General features: G+C 32.4%; 1 protein-coding gene across 1 annotated transcript in view; it reads left to right on the forward strand.

The window, feature by feature from the left end:
- LOC102806612 (centrosomal protein of 85 kDa-like) overlaps positions 1 to 19,204 on the forward strand; it is an 88,028-nt gene extending 68,824 nt beyond the window's left edge. Inside the window, exons 11-12 of the mRNA XM_085505161.1 lie at positions 13,702 to 13,921; positions 18,491 to 19,204. Of these exons, the coding sequence (XP_085361287.1) occupies positions 13,702 to 13,921; positions 18,491 to 18,666 (396 nt within the window). The 3' untranslated portion in view covers positions 18,667 to 19,204. The remainder of the gene's footprint in view (positions 1 to 13,701; positions 13,922 to 18,490) is intronic.
- The last annotated feature ends 795 nt before the right edge of the window (positions 19,205 to 19,999 follow it).

Consider the following 19,999-nt stretch of genomic DNA (forward strand, 5'->3'; position numbering starts at 1 on the left):
GAGAATTTATCATTGTCATATCCCCTAAATAGGTATGAAAGAGGTATGAGGAGAATTTATCATTGTCATATCCCCTAAATAGGGTATGAAAGAGGTATGAGGAGAATTTATCATTGTCATATCCCCTAAATAGGTATGAAAGAGGTATGAGGATAATTTACCATTGTCATATCCCCTAAATAGGTATGAAAGAGATATGAGGATAATTTATCATTGTCATATCCCCTAAATAGGTATAAAAGAGGTATGAGGATAATTTATCATTGTCATATCCCCTAAATAGGTATGAAAGAGGTATGAGGATAATTTACCATTGTCATATCCCCTAAATAGGTATGAAAGAGATATGAGGATAATTTATCATTGTCATATCCCCTAAATAGGTATGAAAGAGGTATGATGATAATTTATCATTGTCATATCCCCTAAATAGGTATGAAAGAGGTATGAGGATAATTTATTGTTGTCATATCCCCTAAATAGGTATGAAAGAGGTACATTGTATGAGGATAATTTATCATTGTCATATCCCCTAAATAGGTATGAAAGAGGTATGAGGATAATTTATCATTGTCATATCCCCTAAATAGGTATGAAAGAGGTATGAGGATAATTTATCATTGTCATATCCCCTAAATAGGTATAAAAGAGGTATGAGGATAATTTACCATTGTCATATCCCCTAAATAGGTATGAATGAGGTATGAGGATAATTTATCATTGTCATATCCCCTAAATAGGTATGAAAGAGGTATGAGGATAATTTATCATTGTCATATCCCCTAAATAGGTATGAAAGAGGTATGAGGATAATTTATCGTTGCCATATCCCCTAAATAGGTATGAAAGAGGTATGAGGAGAATTTATCATTGCCATATCCCCTAAATAGATATGAAAGAGGTATGAAAATAATTTACCATTGTCATATCCCCTAAATAGTTATAAAAGAGGTATGAGGAGAATTTATCATTGTCATATCCCCTAAATAGGTATGAAAGAGGTATGAGGAGAATTTATCATTGTCATATCCCCTAAATAGGTATGAAAGAGGTATGAGGAGAATTTATCATTGTCATATCCCCTAAATAGGTATGAAAGAGGTATGAGGAGAATTTATCATTGTCATATCCCCTAAATAGGTATGAAAGAGGTATGAGGATAATTTATCATTGCCATATCCCCTAAATAGATATGAAAGAGGTATGAAAATATTTTACCATTGTCATATCCCCTAAATAGTTATAAAAGAGGTATGAGGAGAATTTATCATTGTCATATCCCCTAAATAGGTATGAAAGAGGTATGAGGAGAATTTATCATTGTCATATCCCCTAAATAGGTATGAAAGAGGTATGAGGAGAATTTATCATTGTCATATCCCCTAAATAGGTATGAAAGAGGTATGAGGAGAATTTATCATTGTCATATCCCCTAAATAGGTATGAAAGAGGTATGAGGAGAATTTATCATTGTCATATCCCCTAAATAGGTATGAAAGAGGTATGAGGAGAATTTATCATTGTCATATCCCCAAAATAGGTATGAAAAAGGTATGAGGATAATTTACCATTGTCATATCCCCTAAAGAGGTATGAAAGAGGTATGAGGATAATTTATCATTGTCATATCCCCTAAATAGGTATGAAAGAGATATGAAGATAATTTATCGTTGTCATATCCCCTAAAGAAGTATGAAAGAGGTATGAGGATAATTTATCATTGTCATATCCCCTAAATAGGTATGAAAGAGATATGAGGATAATTTATCGTTGTCATATCCCCTAAATAGGTATGAAAGAGGTATGAGGATAATTTATCATTGTCATATCCCCTAAATAGGTATGAAAGAGGTATGAGGAGAATTTATCATTGTCATATCCCCTAAATAGGTATGAAAGAGGTATGAGGAGAATTTATCATTGTCATATCCCCTAAATAGGTATAAAAGAGGTATGAGGATAATTTATCATTGTCATATCCCCTAAATAGGTATGAAAGAGGTATGAGGATAATTTATCATTGTCATATCCCCTAAATAGGTATAAAAGAGGTATGAGGATAATTTATCATTGTCATATCCCCTAAATAGGTATGAAAGAGGTATGAGGAGAATTTATCATTGTCATATCCCCTAAATAGGTATGAAAAAGGTATCATGATAATTTATCATTGTCATATCCCCTAAATAGGTATGAAAGAGGTATGAGGATAATTTATCATTGTCATATCCCCTAAATAGGTATGAAAGAGGTATGAGGAGAATTTATCATTGCCATATCCCCTAAATAGTTATAAAAGAGGTATGAGGAGAATTTACCATTGTCATATCCCCTAAATAGGTATGAAAGAGGTATGAGGAGAATTTATCATTGTCATATCCCCTAAATAGGTATGAAAGAGGTATGAGGAGAATTTATCATTGTCATATCCCCTAAATAGGTATGAAAGAGGTATGAGGAGAATTTATCATTGTCATATCCCCTAAATAGGTATGAAAGAGGTATGAGGATAATTTATCATTGCCATATCCCCTAAATAGATATGAAAGAGGTATGAAAATAATTTACCATTGTCATATCCCCTAAATAGTTATAAAAGAGGTATGAGGAGAATTTATCATTGTCATATCCCCTAAATAGGTATGACAGAGGTATGAGGAGAATTTATCATTGTCATATCCCCTAAATAGGTATGAAAGAGGTATGAGGAGAATTTATCATTGTCATATCCCCTAAATAGGTATGAAAGAGGTATGAGGAGAATTTATCATTGTCATATCCCCTAAATAGGTATGAAAGAGGTATGAGGAGAATTTATCATTGTCATATCCCCAAAATAGGTATGAAAAAGGTATGAGGATAATTTACCCTTGTCATATCCCCTAAAGAGGTATGAAAGAGGTATGAGGATAATTTATCATTGTTATATCCCCTAAATAGGTATGAAAGAGATATGAGGATAATTTATCGTTGTCATATCCCCTAAAGAAGTATGAAAGAGGTATGAGGATAATTTATCATTGTCATATCCCCTAAATAGGTATGAAAGAGATATGAGGATAATTTATCGTTGTCATATCCCCTAAATAGGTATGAAAGAGGTATGAGGATAATTTATCATTGTCATATCCCCTAAATAGGTATGAAAGAGGTATGAGGAGAATTTATCATTGTCATATCCCCTAAATAGGTATGAAAGAGGTATGAGGAGAATTTATCATTGTCATATCCCCTAAATAGGTATAAAAGAGGTATGAGGATAATTTATCATTGTCATATCCCCTAAATAGGTATGAAAGAGGTATGAGGATAATTTATCATTGTCATATCCCCTAAATAGGTATAAAAGAGGTATGAGGATAATTTATCATTGTCATATCCCCTAAATAGGTATGAAAGAGGTATGAGGAGAATTTATCATTGTCATATCCCCTAAATAGGTATGAAAAAGGTATCATGATAATTTATCATTGTCATATCCCCTAAATAGGTATGAAAGAGGTATGAGGATAATTTATCATTGTCATATCCCCTAAATAGGTATGAAAGAGGTATGAGGAGAATTTATCATTGCCATATCCCCTAAATAGATATGAAAGAGGTATGAAAATAATTTACCATTGTCATATCCCCTAAATAGTTATAAAAGAGGTATGAGGAGAATTTACCATTGTCATATCCCCTAAATAGGTATGAAAGAGGTATGAGGAGAATTTATCATTGTCATATCCCCTAAATAGGTATGAAAGAGGTATGAGGAGAATTTATCATTGTCATATCCCCTAAATAGGTATGAAAGAGGTATGAGGAGAATTTATCATTGTCATATCCCCTAAATAGGTATGAAAGAGGTATGAGGATAATTTATCATTGCCATATCCCCTAAATAGATATGAAAGAGGTATGAAAATAATTTACCATTGTCATATCCCCTAAATAGTTATAAAAGAGGTATGAGGAGAATTTATCATTGTTATATCCCCTAAATAGGTATGAAAGAGGTATGAGGAGAATTTATCATTGTCATATCCCCTAAATAGGTATGAAAGAGGTATGAGGAGAATTTATCATTGTCATATCCCCTAAATAGGTATGAAAGAGGTATGAGGAGAATTTATCATTGTCATATCCCCTAAATAGGTATGAAAGAGGTATGAGGAGAATTTATCATTGTCATATCCCCTAAATAGGTATGAAAGAGGTATGAGGAGAATTTATCATTGTCATATCCCCAAAATAGGTATGAAAGAAGTATGAGGATAATTTATCATTGTCATATCCCCTAAAGAGGTATGAAAGAGGTATGAGGATAATTTATCATTGTCATATCCCCTAAATAGGTATGAAAGGGGTATGAGGAGAATTTATCATTGTCATATCCCCTAAATAGGTATGAAAGAGGTATGATGATAATTTATCGTTGTCATATCCCCTAAATAGGTATGAAAGAGGTATGAGGAGAATTTATCATTGTCATATCCCCTAAATAGGTATGAAAGAGGTACATTGTATGAGGATAATTTATCATTGTCATATCCCCTAAAGAGGTATGAAAGAGGTATGAGGAGAATTTATCATTGTCATATCCCCTAAATAGTTATAAAAGAGGTATGAGGATAATTTACCATTGTCATATCCCCTAAAGAGGTATGAAAGAGGTATGAGGAGAATTTATCATTGTCATATCCCCTAAATAGGTATGAAAGGGGTATGAGGAGAATTTATCATTGTCATATCCCCTAAATAGGTATGAAAGAGGTATGATGATAATTTATCGTTGTCATATCCCCTAAATAGGTATGAAAGAGGTATGAGGAGAATTTATCATTGTCATATCCCCTAAAGAGGTATGAAAGAGATATGAGGATAATTTATCGTTGTCATATCCCCTAAATAGGTATGAAAGAGGTATGAGGATAATTTATCATTGTCATATCCCCTAAATAGGTATGAAAGAGGTATGAGGATAATTTATCAGTGCCATATCCCCTAAATAGATATGAAAGAGTTATGAAAATAATTTACCATTGTCATATCCCCTAAATAGTTATAAAAGAGGTATGAGGAGAATTTATCATTGTCATATGACCTAAATAGGTATGAAAGAGGTATGAGGAGAATTTATCATTGTCATATCCCCTAAATAGGTATGAAAGAGGTATGAGGAGAATTTATCATTGTCATATCCCCTAAATAGGTATAAAAGAGGTATGAGGATAATTTATCATTGTCATATCCCCTAAATAGGTATGAAAGAGGTATGAGGATAATTTATCATTGTCATATCCCCTAAATAGGTATAAAAGAGGTATGAGGATAATTTATCATTGTCATATCCCCTAAATAGGTATGAAAGAGGTATGAGGAGAATTTATCATTGTCATATCCTCTAAATAGGTATGAAAAAGGTATCATGATAATTTATCATTGTCATATCCCCTAAAGAGGTATGAAAGAGGTATGAGGATAATTTATTGTTGTCATATCCCCTAAATAGGTATGAAAGAGGTACATTGTATGAGGATAATTTATCATTGTCATATCCCCTAAATAGGTATGAAAGAGGTATGAGGATAATTTATCATTGTCATATCCCCTAAATAGGTATGAAAGAGGTATGAGGATAATTTATCGTTGCCATATCCCCTAAATAGGTATGAAAGAGGTATGAGGAGAATTTATCATTGTCATATCTTCTAAATAGGTATGAAAGAGGTATGAGGAGAATTTATCATTGTCATATCCCCTAAATAGGTATGAAAGAGGTATGAGGAGAATTTATCATTGTCATATTCCCTAAATAGGTATAAAAGAGGTATGAGGAGAATTTATCATTGTCATATTCCCTAAATAGGTATAAAAGAGGTATGAGGAGAATTTATCATTGTCATATCCCCTAAATAGGTATGAAAAAGGTATGATGATAATTTATCATTGTCATATCCCCTAAAGAGGTATGAAAGAGGTATGAGGATAATTTATTGTTGTCATATCCCCTAAATAGGTATGAAAGAGGTACATTGTATGAGGCTAATTTATCATTGTCATATCCCCTAAATAGGTATGAAAGAGGTATGAGGAGAATTTATCATTGTCATATCCCCTAAATAGGTATGAAAGAGGTACATTGTATGAGGATAATTTATCATTGTCATATCCCCTAAATAGGTATGAAAGAGGTACATTGTATGAAGATAATTTATCATTGTCATATCCCCTAAAGAGGTATGAAAGAGGTATGAGGATAATTCATCGTTGTCATATCCCCTAAATAGGTATGAAAGAGGTACATTGTATGAGGATAATTTATCATTGTCATATCCCCTAAATAGGTATGAAAGAGGTATGAGGATAATTTATCATTGTCATATCCCCAAAATAGGTATGAAAGAGGTATGAGGATAATTTATCATTGTCATATCCCCTAAATAGGTATAAAAGAGGTATGAGGATAATTTATCATTGTCATATCCCCTAAATAGGTATGAAAGAGGTATGAGGAGAATTTATCATTGTCATATCCCCTAAATAGGTATGAAAAAGGTATCATGATAATTTATCATTGTCATATCCCCTAAAGAGGTATGAAAGAGGTATGAGGATAATTTATTGTTGTCATATCCCCTAAATAGGTATGAAAGAGGTACATTGTATGAGGATAATTTATCATTGTCATATCCCCTAAATAGGTATGAAAGAGGTATGAGGATAATTTATCATTGTCATATCCCCTAAATAGGTATGAAAGAGGTATGAGGATAATTTATCGTTGCCATATCCCCTAAATAGGTATGAAAGAGGTATGAGGAGAATTTATCATTGTCATATCTTCTAAATAGGTATGAAAGAGGTATGAGGAGAATTTATCATTGTCATATCCCCTAAATAGGTATGAAAGAGGTATGACGAGAATTTATCATTGTCATGTCCCCAAAATAGGTATGAAAAAGGTATGAGGATAATTTACCATTGTCATATCCCCTAAAGAGGTATGAAAGAGGTATGAGGATAATTTATCATTGCCATATCCCCTAAATAGATATGAAAGAGGTATGAAAATAATTTACCATTGTCATATCCCCTGAATAGTTATAAAAGAGGTATGAGGAGAATTTATCATTGTCATATCCCCTAAATAGGTATGAAAGAGGTATGAGGAGAATTTATCATTGTCATATCCCCTAAATAGGTATGAAAGAGGTATGAGGAGAATTTATCATTGTCATATCCCCTAAATAGGTATGAAAAAGGTATGATGATAATTTATCATTGTCATATCCCCTAAAGAGGTATGAAAGAGGTATGAGGATAATTTATTGTTGTCATATCCCCTAAATAGGTATGAAAGAGGTACATTGTATGAGGCTAATTTATCATTGTCATATCCCCTAAATAGGTATGAAAGAGGTATGAGGAGAATTTATCATTGTCATATCCCCTAAATAGGTATGAAAGAGGTACATTGTATGAGGATAATTTATCATTGTCATATCCCCTAAATAGGTATGAAAGAGGTACATTGTATGAAGATAATTTATCATTGTCATATCCCCTAAAGAGGTATGAAAGAGGTATGAGGATAATTTATCGTTGTCATATCCCCTAAATAGGTATGAAAGAGGTACATTGTATGAGGATAATTTATCATTGTCATATCCCCTAAATAGGTATGAAAGAGGTATGAGGATAATTTATCATTGTCATATCCCCAAAATAGGTATGAAAGAGGTATGAGGATAATTTATCATTGTCATATCCCCTAAATAGGTATAAAAGAGGTATGAGGATAATTTATCATTGTCATATCCCCTAAAGAGGTATGAAAGAGGTATGAGGATAATTTATCATTGTCATATCCCCTAAATAGGTATAAAAGAGATATGAGGATAATTTATCATTGTCATATCCCCTAAAGAGGTATGACGATAATTTATCGTTGTCATATCTCCTAAATAGTTATAAAAGAGGTATGAAGATAATTTATCATTGTCATATCCCCTAAATAGGTATGAAAGAGGTATGAGGATAATTTATCATTGTCATATCCCCTAAATAGGTATGAAAGAGGTATGAGGATAATTTATCATTGTCATATCTCCTAAATAGGTATGAAAGAGGTATGAGGATAATTTATCGTTGTCATATCCCCTAAATAGGTATGAAAGAGGTATGAGGAGAATTTATCATTGTCATATCCCCTAAATAGGTATGAAGGAGGTATAAGGAGAATTTACCATTGTCATATCCCCTAAAGAGGTATGAAAGAGGTATGAGGATAATTTATCATTGTCATATCCCCTAAATAGGTATGAAAGAGGTATGAGGAGAATTTATCATTGTCATATCCCCTAAATAGGTATGAAAGAGGTATGAGGAGAATTTATCATTGTCATATCCCCTAAATAGGTATGAAAGAGGTATGAGGATAATTTATCATTGTCATATCCCCTAAATAGTTATAAAAGAGGTATGAGGATAATTTATCATTGTCATATCCCCTAAAGAGGTATGAAAGAGGTATGAGGAGAATTTATCATTGTCATATCCCCTAAATAGTTATAAAAGAGGTATGAGGATAATTTATCATTGCCATATCCCCTAAATAGGTATGAAAGAGGTATGAGGAGAATTTATCATTGTCATATCCCCTAAAGAGGTATGAAAGAGGTATGAGGAGAATTTATCATTGTCATATCCCCTAAATAGTTATAAAAGAGGTATGAGGATAATTTATCATGTCATATCCCCTAAATAGGTATGAAAGAGATATGAGGATAATTTATCATGTCATATCCCCTAAATAGGTATGAAAGAGATATGAGGATAATTTATCATTGCCATATCCCCTAAATAGGTATGAAAGAGGTATGAGGATAATTTATCATTGTCATATCCCCTAAATAGGTATGAAAGAGGTATGAGGAGAATTTATCATTGTCATATTCCCTAAAGAGGTATGAAAGAGGTATGAGGATAATTTATTGTTGTCATATCCCCTAAATAGGTATGAAAGAGGTACATTGTATGAGGCTAATTTATCATTGTCATATCCCCTAAATAGGTATGAAAGAGGTATGAGGAGAATTTATCATTGTCATATCCCCTAAATAGGTATGAAAGAGGTACATTGTATGAGGATAATTTATCATTGTCATATCCCCTAAATAGGTATGAAAGAGGTACATTGTATGAAGATAATTTATCATTGTCATATCCCCTAAAGAGGTATGAAAGAGGTATGAGGATAATTTATCGTTGTCATATCCCCTAAATAGGTATGAAAGAGGTACATTGTATGAGGATAATTTATCATTGTCATATTCCCTAAATAGGTATGAAAGAGGTATGAGGATAATTTATCATTGTCATATCCCCAAAATAGGTATGAAAGAGGTATGAGGATAATTTATCATTGTCATATCCCCTAAATAGGTATAAAAGAGGTATGAGGATAATTTATCATTGTCATATCCCCTAAAGAGGTATGAAAGAGGTATGAGGATAATTTATCATTGTCATATCCCCTAAATAGGTATGAAAGAGGTATGAGGATAATTTATCATTGTCATATCCCCTAAAGAGGTTTGAAAGAGATATGAGGAGAATTTATCATTGTCATATCCCCTAAATAGGTATGAAAGAGGTATGAGGATAATTTATCATTGTCATATCCCCTAAATAGGTATGAAAGAGATATGAGGATAATTTATCATTGTCATATCCCCTAAAGAGGTATGAAAGAGGTACATTGTATGAGGATAATTTATCATTGTCATATCCCTAAAGAGGTATGAAAGAGGTATGTGGATAATTTATCATTGTCATATCCCCTAAAGAGGTATGAAAGAGGTATGAGGATAATTTATCATTGTCATATCCCCTAAATAGGTATAAAAGAGGTATGTGGATAATTTATCATTGTCATATCCCCTAAAGAGGTATGAAAGAGGTATGAGGATAATTTATCATTGTCATATCCCCTAAATAGGTATGAAAGAGGTACATTGTATGAGGATAATTTATCATTGTCATATCCCCTAAATAGTTATAAAAGAGGTATGAGGATAATTTATCATTGTCATATCCCCTAAATAGGTATGAAAGAGGTATGATAATTTATCATTGTCATATCCCCTAAATAGGTATGAAAGAGGTATGAGGATAATTTATCATTGTCATATCCCCTATTAAAATAGGTATGAAAGAGGTATGAGGATAATTTATCATTGTCATATCCCCTAAATAGGGATGAAAGAGATATGAGGATAATTTATCATTGTCATATCCCCTAAATAGGTATGAAAGAGGTATGAGGATAATTTATCATTGTCATATCCCCTAAATAGGTATGAAAGAGGTATGAGGATAATTTATCATTGTCATATCCCCTAAATAGGTATGAAAGAGTTACATTGTATGAGGATAATTTATCATTGTCATATCCCCTAAAGAGGTATGAAAGAGGTATGAGGATAATTTATCGTTATCATATCCCCTAAATAGGTATGAAAGAGTTACATTGTATGAGGATAATTTATCATTGTCATATCCCCTAAATAGGTATGAAAGAGGTATGAGGATAATTTATCATTGTCATATCCCCTAAATAGGTATAAAAGAGGTATGAGGATAATTTATCATTGTCATATCCCCTAAAGAGGTATGAAAGAGGTATGAGTATAATTTATCATTGTCATATCCCCTAAATAGGTATGAAAGAGGTATGAGGATAATTTATCATTGTCATATCCCCTAAAGAGGTTTGAAAGAGATATGAGGAGAATTTATCATTGTCATATCCCCTAAATAGGTATGAAAGAGGTATGAGGATAATTTATCATTGTCATATCCCCTAAATAGGTATGAAAGAGATATGAGGATAATTTATCATTGTCATATCCCCTAAAGAGGTATGAAAGAGGTACATTGTATGAGGATAATTTATCATTGTCATATCCCTAAAGAGGTATGAAAGAGGTATGTGGATAATTTATTATTGTCATATCCCCTAAAGAGGTATGAAAGAGGTATGAGGATAATTTATCATTGTCATATCCCCTAAATAGGTATAAAAGAGGTATGTGGATAATTTATCATTGTCATATCCCCTAAAGAGGTATGAAAGAGGTATGAGGATAATTTATCATTGTCATATCCCCTAAATAGGTATGAAAGAGGTACATTGTATGAGGATAATTTATCATTGTCATATCCCCTAAATAGTTATAAAAGAGGTATGAGGATAATTTATCATTGTCATATCCCCTAAATAGGTATGAAAGAGGTATGATAATTTATCATTGTCATATCCCCTAAATAGGTATGAAAGAGGTATGAGGATAATTTATCATTGTCATATCCCCTATTAAAATAGGTATGAAAGAGGTATGAGGATAATTTATCATTGTCATATCCCCTAAATAGGGATGAAAGAGATATGAGGATAATTTATCATTGTCATATCCCCTAAATAGGTATGAAAGAGGTATGAGGATAATTTATCATTGTCATATCCCCTAAATAGGTATGAAAGAGGTATGAGGATAATTTATCATTGTCATATCCCCTAAATAGGTATGAAAGAGTTACATTGTATGAGGATAATTTATCATTGTCATATCCCCTAAATAGGTATGAAAGAGATATGAGGATAATTTATCATTGTCATATCCCCTAAAGAGGTATGAAAGAGGTATGAGGATAATTTATCGTTGTCATATCCCCTAAATAGGTATGAAAGAGGTATGAGGATAATTTATCGTTGTCATATCCCCTAAATAGGTATGAAAGAGGTATGAGGATAATTTATCATTGTCATATCCCCTAAATAGGTATGAAAGAGGTATGAGGATAATTTATCATTGTCATATCCCCTAAATAGGTATGAAAGAGGTATGAGGATAATTTATCATTGTCATATCCCCTAAATAGTTATAAAAGAGGTATGAGGATAATTTATCATGTCATATCCCCTAAATAGGTATGAAAGAGATATGAGGATAATTTATCATTGCCATATCCCCTAAATAGGTATGAAAGAGGTATGAGGATAATTTATCATTGTCATATCCCCTAAATAGGTATGAAAGAGGTATGAGGATAATTTATCATTGTCATATCCCCTAAAGAGGTATGAAAGAGGTATGAGGATAATTTATCGTTGTCATATCCCCTAAATAGGTATGAAAGAGGTATGAGGATAATTTATCGTTGTCATATCCCCTAAATAGGTATGAAAGAGGTATGAGGATAATTTATCATTGTCATATCCCCTAAATAGGTATGAAAGAGGTATGAGGATAATTTATCATTGTCATATCCCCTAAATAGGTATGAAAGAGGTATGAGGATAATTTATCATTGTCATATCCCCTAAATAGGTATGAAAGAGGTATGAGGATAATTTATCGTTGTCATATCCCCTAAATAGGTATGAAAGAGGTATGAGGATAATTTATCATTGTCATATCCCCTAAATAGGTATGAAAGAGGTATGAGGACAATTTATCATTGTCATATCCCCTAAATAGGTATGAAAGAGGTATGAGGAGAATTTATCATTGTCAAATCCCCTAAATAGGTATGAAAGAGGTATGATGATAATTTATCATTGCCATATCCCCTAAATAGGTATGAAAGAGGTATGATGATAATTTATCATTGTCATATCCCCTAAATAGGTATGAAAGAGGTATGAGGATAATTTATCATTGTCATATCCCCTAAATAGGTATGAAAGAGGTATGAGGATAATTTATCATTGTCATATCCCCTAAATAGGTATGAAAGAGGTATGAGGAGAATTTATCATTGTCATATCCCCTAAATAGGTATGAAAGAGGTATGAGGATAATTTATCATTGTCATATTCCCTAAATTGATATGAAAGAGGTATGATGATAATTTATCATTGCCATATCCCCTAAATAGGTATGAAAGAGGTATGAAAATAATTTACCATTGTCATATCCCCTAAATAGGTATGAAAGAGGTATGAGGATAATTTATCATTGTCATATCCCCTAAATAGGTATGAAAGAGGTATGATGATAATTTATCATTGTCATATCCCCTAAATAGGTATGAAAGAGGTATGAGGAGAATTTATCATTGTCATATCCCATAAATAGGTATGAAAGAGGTATGAGGAGAATTTATCATTGTCATATCCCCTAAATAGGTATGAAAGTGGTATGAGGAGAATTTATCATTGTCATATCCCCTAAATAGGTATGAAAGAGGTATGAGGATAATTTATCATTGTCATATTCCCTAAATTGATATGAAAGAGGTATGAAAATAATTTACCATTGTCATATCCCCTAAATAGGTATGAAAGAGGTATGAGGATAATTTATCATTGTCATATCCCCTAAATAGGTATGAAAGAGGTATGATGATAATTTATCATTGTCATATCCCCTAAATAGGTATGAAAGAGGTATGAGGATAATTTATCATTGTCATATCCCCTAAATAGTTATGAAAAAGGTATGAGGATAATTTATCATTGTCATATCCCCTAAATAGGTACATTGATTCATTGCACTGTCAATAAAGACCACACAGGAGTTGATGGATGTCTGTTTGTCTGTGTTTGTCTGTATGCTCCAAGGATTTTCAACTAAACTTTGACATCAATGAATTTCAAAAATTATTGGTCAATTATTGGTATTAATAAATGTTTATTCATTCACCCAGCTGGCAGGCCAAAGTCAAGAAATGTATGAACACAATCTTAATTTACAAGATAAATTACAAGAATGTAATCAGTCATTGTCACCGGAAACATTAAAAGTTTATCAGAAGTTGATGAAGGAGTTATCGGGATGTCTGTGTGATTTACAGGGAATAGTACAGATATGTATGCAAAGATCTCAAGGACAAGATCCTAATATGACGTTGCTGTTGGGGTTGCATCGTAAGTACCACGTACAACATAATCATTTTAACCTTGTTTGTATCATTGTATGGAAAATGTTTGGCGACGTAGTGATTGACTGTCATTAGTTTGACGTCGTAGTGATTGACTGTCATTAGTTTGACATCGTAGTGATTGACTGTCATTAGTTTGACATCGTTGTGATTGACTGTCGTTAGTTTGACATCGTAGTGATTGACTGTCATTAGTCTGACATCGTAGTGATTGACTGTCATTAGTTTGACATCGTAGTGATTGACTCATTAGTTTGACATCGTAGTGATTGACTGTCATTAGTTTGACACTCAGTGATTGACTGTCATTAGTTTGACATCGTAGTGATTGACTGTCATTAGTCTGACATCGTAGTGATTGACTGTCATTAGTTTGACATCGTAGTGATTGACTGTCATTAGTCTGACATCGTAGTGAGCGACTGTCATTAGTTTGACATCACAGTGAGGGACTGTCATTAGTTTGACATCGTAGTGAGCGACTGTCATTAGTTTGACATCACAGTGAGCGACTGTCATTAGTTTGACATCGTAGTGAGCGACTGTTATTAGTTTGACGTCGTAATGAGCGACTGTCATTAGTTTGACGTCGCAGTGAGCGACTGTCATTAGTTTGACGTCGCAGTGAGCGACTGTCATTAGTTTGACGTCGTAGTGAGCGACTGTCATTAGTTTGACGTCGTAGTGAGCAACTGTCATTAGTTTGACGTCGTAGTGATTGACTGTCATTAGTTTGACGTCGTAGTGATTGACTGTCATTAGTTTGACGTCGTAGTGATTGACTGTCATTAGTTTGACGTCGTAGTGATTGACTGTCATTAGTTTGACACTCAGTGATTGACTGTCATTAGTTTGACACTCAGTGATTGACTGTCATTAGTTTGACATCGCAGTGATTGACTGTCATTAGTTTGACATCGCAGTGATTGACTGTCATTAGTTTGACATCGCAGTGATTGACTGTCATTAGTTTGACATCGTAGTGATTGACTGTCATACAACTACTACACTTATATCATCATAAAATAGATAACACTTCAACCATACAACTACTACAACTACTATCTTAGAATAGATAACACTTCAACCATACAACTACTATCTTAGAATAGATAACACTCCAACCATACAACTACTACAACTACTATCTTGGAATAGATAACACTCCAACCATACAACTACTACACTGATATTATCATACAATAGATAACACTCCAACCATACAACTACTACACTGTTATCATCATATAATAGATAACACTTCAACCATACAACTACTATCTTAGAATAGATAACACTCCAACCATACAACTACTACACTGATATTATCATACAATAGATAACACTCCAACCATACAACTACAAAATGTACTACACTGATATCATCATACAATAGATAACACTCCAACCATACAACTACTACACTGATATCATCATACAATAGATAACACTCCAACCATACAACTACTACACTAATATCATCATACAATAGATAACACTCCAACCATACAACTACAAAATGTACTACACTGATATCATCATACAATAGATAACACTCCAACCATACAACTACAAAATGTACTACACTGATATCATCATATAATAGATAACACTCCAACCATACAACTACAAAATGTACTACACTGATATCATCATACAATAGATAACACTCCAACCATACAACTACAAAATGTACTACACTGATATCATCATACAATAGATAACACTCCAACCAAACAACTACAAAATGTACTACACTGATATCATCATACAATAGATAACACTCCAACCATACAACTACAAAATGTACTACACTGATATCATCATACAATAGATAACACTCCAACCATACAACTACTACACTGATATCATCATACAATAGATAACACTCCAACCATACAACTACAAAATGTACTACACTGATATCATCATATAATAGATAACACTCCAACCATACAACTACAAAATGTACTACACTGATATCATCATATAATAGATAACACTCCAACCATACAACTACAAAATGTACTACACTGATATCATCATACAATAGATAACACTCCAACCATACAACTACTACATTGTTATCATCATACAATAGATAACACTCCAACCATACAACTACTACACTGTTATCATCATATAATAGATAACACTCCAACCATACAACTACTACACTGATATCATCATACAATAGATAACACTCCAACCATGCAACTGCTACACTGATATCATCATACAATAGATAACACTCCAACCATACAACTACTACACTGATATCATCATAAAATAGATAACACTCCAACCATACAACTACAAAATGTACTACACTGATATCATCAAACAATAGATAACACTCCAACCATACAACTACAAAATGTACTACACTGATATCATCATATAATAGATAACACTCCAACCATACAACTACAAAATGTACTACACTGATATCATCATATAATAGATAACACTCCAACCATACAACTACAAAATGTACTACACTGATATCATCATACAATAGATAACACTCCAACCATACAACTACTACACTGTTATCATCATATAATAGATAACACTCCAACCATACAACTACAACACTGATATCATCATACAATAGATAACACTCCAACCATACAACTACTACACTGTTATCATCATACAATAGATAACACTCCAACCATACAACTACAAAATGTACTACACTGATATCATCATACAATAGATAACACTCCACCCATACAACTACTACACTTATATCATCATAAAATAGATAACACTTCAATCATACAACTACTACAACTACTATCTTAGAATAGATAACACTCCAACCATACAACTACTACACTGATATCATCATACAATAGATAGCACTTTAACCATACAACTACTACACTGATATCATAATACAATAGATAATACTCCAACCATACAACTACTACACTGTTATCATCATACAATAGATAATACTCCAACCATACAACTACTACACTGTTATCATCATACAATAGATAACACTCCAACCATACAACTACAAAATCTACTACACTGATATCATCATACAATAGATAATACTCCAACCATACAACTACTACACTGTTATCATCATATAATAGATAACACTCCAACCATACAACTACTACACTGATATCATAATACAATAGATAATACTCCAACCATACAACTACTACACTGTTATCATCATACAATAGATAATACTCCAACCATACAACTACTACACTGATATCATAATACAATAGATAATACTCCAACCATACAACTACTACACTGTTATCATCATACAATAGATAATACTCCAACCATACAACTACTACACTGATATCATTATACAATAGATAACACTCCAACCATACAACTACTACACTGATATCATCATACAATAGATAATACTCCAACCATACAACTACTACACTGTTATCATCATACAATAGATAACACTCCAACCATACAACTACAAAATCTACTACACTGATATCATCATACAATAGATAACACTCCAACCATACAACTACAAAATCTACTACACTGATATCATCATACAATAGATAACACTCCAACCATACAACTACTACACTGTTATCATCATATAACTGATAACACTCCAACCATACAACTACAAAATGTACTACACTGATATCATCATACGATAGATAACACTCCAACCATACAACTACTACACTGTTATCATCATATAATAGATAACACTCCAACCATACAACTACTACACTGTTATCATCATACAATAGATAACACTCCAACCATACAACTACTACACTGTTATCATCATATAATAGATAACACTCCAACCATACAACTACTACACTGTTATCATCATACAATAGATAACACTCCAACCATACAACTACTACACTGTTATCATCATACAATAGATAACACTCCAACCATACAACTACTACACTGATATCATTATACAATAGATAACACTCCAACCATACAACTACTACACTGTTATCATCATACAATAGATAACACTCCAACCATACAACTACTACACTGATATCATTATACAATAGATAACACTCCAACCATACAACTACTACACTGTTATCATCATACAATAGATAACACTCCAACCATACAACTACTACACTGATATCATTATACAATAGATAACACTCCAACCATACAACTACTACACTGATATCATTATATAATAGATAACACTCCAACCATACAACTACTACACTGATATCATCATACAATAGATAACACTCCAACCATACAATTAGTATATGGTCTATCAACTAATTAAGTGTTGTAAAAAATATGTTACTATTTTTCTTGCAAGATTTTTCTTGTATATATTACCCTTCTATTATGTGAGAGCTTTTATAAAATTATGTATTGTTCTATAAGGGACATTAAGGGCCATCAGGGAGATTAATAAAGTACATGACTAATAGTACGATACAATAAATAATTGTTTTAAAACTATGGTACTATGCATTAACAGAACATCATTTTAGTTGTTCATTTTTGTTTCATGCTACAACTGGTTTACTATGTTTTGTTGTAGCGTCAGCTCCCATTGTTGATAGTGAAGAACCTGATGACTTTGATGCAAGGAATATTAATAGCATGAAACAGAAACTGACTCAAGTCAGACAAATGAGACAAGAAATTGAACAATTGAGAACGTTGATTACAGATAAATATGCAGAAGATATCGGTGACAATTGCATCACCCAGTAACAATAATGAATATGCAAATTACATCAGTGACAATAATAAATATGCAAATTACATCAGTGACAATAATAAATATGCAAATTACATCAGTGACAATAATAAATATGCAAATTACATCAGTGACAGAAGATATGCAGAAGATATTGGTGACAATTGCAACAACAAAATTAAAGAAATCTCTTAATGAGATGTAAGCTTCAATCATGTAAACAACAACATTTTAGGAATATATTTTTAAATTTTTAATAAGTTATTGAATTTTTTTGTAGCACATACACTTCTATAATTTACAGAGGTATGTCTACAATCAAAATAATTTGTATTTTAATATTCCTATATACATAGACACTCGCATCAACCAAAAATTGCATTTATTGTTCTAACAGAGAACTACTCAGTTTTATTCTAAATGCTTTGATATTCTGTGGTAGCATTTTTTTCATATTAATATTTTGTATAAGCCAAAATTAAAGTTAAAAAAAAATAATCATTTTCATTTCTATAACATCAGTATCATTATTAAAATTCTTAATTAAAATGATTATTTGTACTTGTCTAATTAATGTTACTAGTACATAGACAATATTGTAATGTGAGAAAAATCATTATTCAGTTCCCTGTTGGTTTGCATCCTGAAAACTAACATGTGGATCAGGCCATGTTATACAGGGGGGGGGGGAGTTGCATGACACAATTGTTTGGAATATAGTAATCGCCTCATAAATTATTATTCATGAGCAATGAAAAAATAAGTAAAATTGTGCCAAAATGCTTTCCGATAACAAACATGATAGTTCTAACTTGACTGATTTTATCGTTACGAGCCGAAAAAATATCTCAAAACTGATGTGAAGGTATTTTTTGAGACGCGTTTTTGATCAGACTCAAAGTTTTTTTTCTTGACCCTGATCATAGCAATTTAGTTACAAAATTCATGGAGAATGCAGAGGCACGTTTATATTTCACTCTAGTACTATTGCTCAAAATGTTTTCAGTGAATTTTGTTAGTGACAAGTTACCTAATTAGTATGCATTTTGAGAAATCAGGGTGTGTGTGCACGCGCAGTTTGAAATGAAATAATTTTTGAACGCAATAAAATCCTGCATAGAACTTGGGCTCGAAGCAAGAAATTGTGGCGTCAAACTGGCTGTTGAATTTTATTGCGCTGGGCATAATTTTAGAGCCTATATTTTTGACTCCCATGTGCGAAGCACAAAAAGGGAGTCTTTGCAGTTAGTGTGTCTGTCTGTGTGTGTCTGTTCCATCGAAAGAACCAATGTTCGGATTTTAATGAAACTTGATACATAGCTTGTCTGGGGCAATGCGCAGAATTGA

The sequence above is a fragment of the Saccoglossus kowalevskii genome, chromosome 11, assembly GCF_978046115.1.
Source record: "Saccoglossus kowalevskii chromosome 11, keSacKowa6.1, whole genome shotgun sequence".
In the NCBI taxonomy this organism is placed as follows: domain Eukaryota; kingdom Metazoa; phylum Hemichordata; class Enteropneusta; family Harrimaniidae; genus Saccoglossus; species Saccoglossus kowalevskii.